The sequence below is a fragment of the Rhinopithecus bieti genome, unplaced genomic scaffold (genome assembly GCF_001698545.2).
Source record: "Rhinopithecus bieti isolate Rb0 unplaced genomic scaffold, ASM169854v2 scaffold_4600, whole genome shotgun sequence".
In the NCBI taxonomy this organism is placed as follows: Eukaryota; Metazoa; Chordata; class Mammalia; order Primates; family Cercopithecidae; genus Rhinopithecus; species Rhinopithecus bieti.
In genome coordinates, this window is record NW_016804545.1 from 1272722 (window position 1) to 1276737 (window position 4016).

At 38.3% G+C, this 4016-nt stretch overlaps 1 protein-coding gene across 1 annotated transcript in view; it reads left to right on the top strand.

Annotated features, from left to right (window-relative positions):
- The first annotated feature begins 624 nt into the window (after nucleotides 1-624).
- Nucleotides 625-4016, top strand: part of RPF1 (ribosome production factor 1 homolog) — a 22229-nt gene continuing 18837 nt past the window's right edge. The window contains exons 1-2 of the mRNA XM_017869124.1: nucleotides 625-891; nucleotides 2345-2401. Coding sequence (XP_017724613.1) covers nucleotides 664-891; nucleotides 2345-2401 — 285 coding nt within the window. The 5' untranslated portion in view covers nucleotides 625-663. The remainder of the gene's footprint in view (nucleotides 892-2344; nucleotides 2402-4016) is intronic.

Sequence of the window (4016 nt, forward strand, 5' to 3'; positions counted from 1 at the left end):
AACGTTTTCAACGAAGCCTACTCTGAGAATCCTATTTAAAATTACAACGTACTTTGAAAGTCCAGGGCGGACTAATCACCTGAAATCAAGAGTACAAGACCAGCCTGGCCAACATAGTGAAACTTCATCTCTGCAAAAATACAAAAATTTGCTGAGCGTGGTGGCACATGTCTGTAGTCCCAGCTACTCAGGAGGGGTTGCCAGTGATTGGCGATCGTGCCACTGCACTCCAGCCTGGGTGTCAAAGCAAGGCTCCATCTCAAAAAGATGAATGTCTCTTCATCTTCTTTTATCCTGTTCTTTTTTTTTTCCATACCACGTCTTACTCTGTAGCTCACCATAATTATTTGTGTGCTCATTTTAGGTTTCCCTCACGTAAAACGTAAACTAATCCCGGCATGGTTTTTGTTGTTATTATTCCATTATTTTGAGGGCTGGGCACATTGATGCGCAAGGAGTGCCCAAACTCATCATCTCACTCTTTATACAGCTGAGCAAACTGCCTAAGTTTCCTCAAGCCTCATCTTTACTATTTTCTTAAATGGCTAAAACTCACAAAAGCCGTCTACAGTTTTAAATACTTTGCGACCCCGGAAGTAAAAGGTACGGGTTCACAGGAGAAGGCTATTTCCGTTTCCGTACGGAAGCAAAGGAGCCGACACCATGGCGAAAGCCGGGGAAGAGAGCAGCAGCAGCTGGAAGAAAAGCCTGAAACGGAAAGCCACTGCTGAGGAAATTCAGGAGGCTGCAGGCGCTGGGGATGGGGCGACGGAAAGCGGGGTCCAACCCCCGAAAGCGGCTGCTTTTCCGCCAGGCTTTAGCATTTCTGAGATTAAAAACAAACAGCGGCGACACTTAATGTTCACGCGGTGGAAACAACAACAGCGGAAGGTACGCGAGGGGCGGGAGCTGCCGGGCGCCTGCGCGATGTTCCTGACGCTTAGAGGGGTCGCGGAGCGCACACATGTGTTTGTCTGCTGGTCTCAAAGTGTATTCTGTGGCTCGGTAGGAAGGGTGGTGCCGCGGCCCACGTGTTCTGGTCCCCTCGTCGTGGTTTGGAGACTCTCGGTTCAGCCTTTTGCCTGAGCGTCAGGGTGGAAGGTTTTCTTGATAGGCTGTTTCCTAGGATGCTGGATTCACAAGGAAAGTTGGAAGGCCTGTTGGCTTAGTAGTGAAAACTACGCCCTCCTGGCCCAGAAGGCAAAAGTCTCAGCCCTTTGGCCCGTCTAGGCAGCGTTGGTTAATTTGCAGAATCTGAAATGGAGGCAATACGTAATAAATCCAAAATATTGCTTCTCTGACTCCTGCAGCAGCTCTTTACCGAAATTAGTACTGTAAAGTTTCTGGTAATTGTATTTGTTCTTTAAGCCTTATCCTTATACGTTTCTGGTAGGTAAACAAACTGAAACGTAAAGAGGTTTTAAACGGCTTGCCAAGGTCACAGTGCCCATTTCTGGTTAAACTGCAATTGGAAGAAAACGTTTGGTTATTCTTGCACATCATGGAAGTTCACACAATATTCTTATTACGTGTCTGCCTCCTCTTACTGGCCCTTCTGAGGCCCCGGACTGGTTCTTACTCATTAGTTCAGTGTCAAGGTGCTGTTTGAGTACATACAAGGGGCATTTAACTCATTCTGGTATGCACGTATTGGGGAGGGATGTCCTAAAAGATTTACTGGAGCTATGATTTCCAATCTAAAACCTGGTGGATTGAGGATCAGTAGGTGCTGGAAAGAAAAGAATATTTTTTATTTTGTCAACCCTTCTATCTAGAAATCTCCAGGAGAATATATAGATTGACAATACAAATACAGATAATCTTAATCCACCTTGCAAGCTCTTACTAAATTTTAAAAGTATGTTTTGATTATAAAATATGTATATAATTGGTGATGGTTTTATGGAAAACAACCTAAAAACTCATCTCCCATTCCTATTTTTAGTGCTTTTCAAGAGAAGCAAGCAGCATAACCGTGGTGGTCTTTAGGATGCAACCAGTTAGGCAAAACAAAACACAACGGAAACCACATTTTGTACTTTAATTAATTTGAGACTTTATGGAAAAAGATTAAGCTAGTCAAATTTTAAATGTTCAAACTTGCCAGTGTAGATTTTTTTAAAAGAATCAAGGCCTTTGTTAAAGAAATCTTATTAATTGGCCAGCTCATTTGGCTTACAGTAGTAATTTAGGTAGAAAAATCCATGTCCAGATGCTTATTTCAATAGATTACAAAGATCGCCCAGTTCGAGTATTCATAGCATTAGTAATTTGTAGTTTGAGTATGTGTTTGTGGTATAACTGGTTGTTTCTCAATATTGTTCTTTTTTTTTTCACCCTTTAGGAAAAGTTGGCAGCTAAGAAAAAACTTAAAAAAGAAAGAGAGGCTCTTGGCGATAAGGTAAATAAAATTCTTAGCTGTTTGCTTTCTGTCTTGTATTAGGGAATCCTTCCTGATATTTAAGTTGAATTACTTTCTTCTAAAATTTATTGTTACATATTTCGTATGTATGAAGAAATACAAAAGTAATATAATAAACCGCTTTGTATCATTTACCCAGCTTAAGAAATAATGCATTAGCAAATTTTTTTTGCAAGGAAGCCCCCTGTCTGCTTCTTCATAATTGCTTTTCCCTCCAAAGATAACCACTCGTGAACTTTTTGATTATTTTTTCCATGCATTTCTTTTACCTTTACTATGTATGTTTGTGTACCTATACAGTAACACAGTGGTGGTGTTTTGCATGTGTTTGAGAGGTCAGCACCTCTCCCTGACTTTGGGAATGGGGAAGCTCCTCAGGTTAGGCCTGGAGCTTGGCTCTTGTGATGTGAAGCAAAGGTTTTTGGTCAGGCAAGGCTGGGGAAAGGCAGGACAGAGCCTCTTCTGGAGTAGGGTGATAAGGATGTGTTAAGCTTTAGAGGTGGTACAGAGGATATGAACCTGTGAAAAGTGAGAATGGGGAGTGAGAGGAGGGTGAGGATTATGGCAAAGAAAATAATGGATAATGCATCAAGAAAGAATTTGGCTATATTTTTGGTACTCATAAGAAGTGAAATCTTTATTGAAAAAAATTTTTAGACTACTAAATACTCATACATTATTGCATAGCTAAGTTATTTTTATTTTCAGTGTATTTATAGTTACTCTTAGGTTATGATTTATTTTTGCAAAATTTTGAAAACATTCATGTCTCACCTCCCATTTCTTAAGATATCAAGTAAGTTACCAAATAAGGGTGTTTGAGGAAGGGAAAAAAATGTAAAGACTGTATACAAACTAAACACTCTACTATTTCATGCATTCTTTGAATAGTATTAGGTTAAACCATAGAAAATTATCAATAGTAGACAGTTTTGACCTACAGTATCCTAGTATGTCAAGCATGTTAGTCTCTTTTTAACTCTTTAGTAATCAGTCTATTACAGCAAATTAATGTTATCACCATTTGAAAATACCACCATTCTTGCTTTTAGAGATGAAAGATGACTTCTTAAAACTGCCTCCTTTAAAAAAATAATTAAAATGTAATATTTGTTTCATAGAGTAATAAATGCTAAATAGTTTCAGTTTATATTTTCTTCATAGCTCTGCTAGTGTACATATATTTTAAATTAGTTTTAATGTACTCTTACAATTCTGTGCTCTACTTCTTAACAGTTCATTTACACCATTTCTTGGTCTAAGCTGAGTATGCATGATTGCTGATCCTAACAGTATTCCATAATGTTGTTGTACTGTAGTATGTTTAGTCATTACCTTGATGTTGAACATTTGCCCTGTTTGCTGCTTATTTTCATTATAAATAGGGATACTACATATTTCTTTGTATAAATTTTTCCCCCATTTACATTCCTGAACATAAATACCCCAAAGTAAAATTACTAGGTCAACAGAATAACAACTAGACTTTTATTAAATATTTCTGAGTAGCTTCCTGAAAGTATTGGAACAGTCATGTACAGATGTCAGTTTGTTATTTTTTTACTTTTTTTTTTTTTTTTTTTTTTTTTTTTTT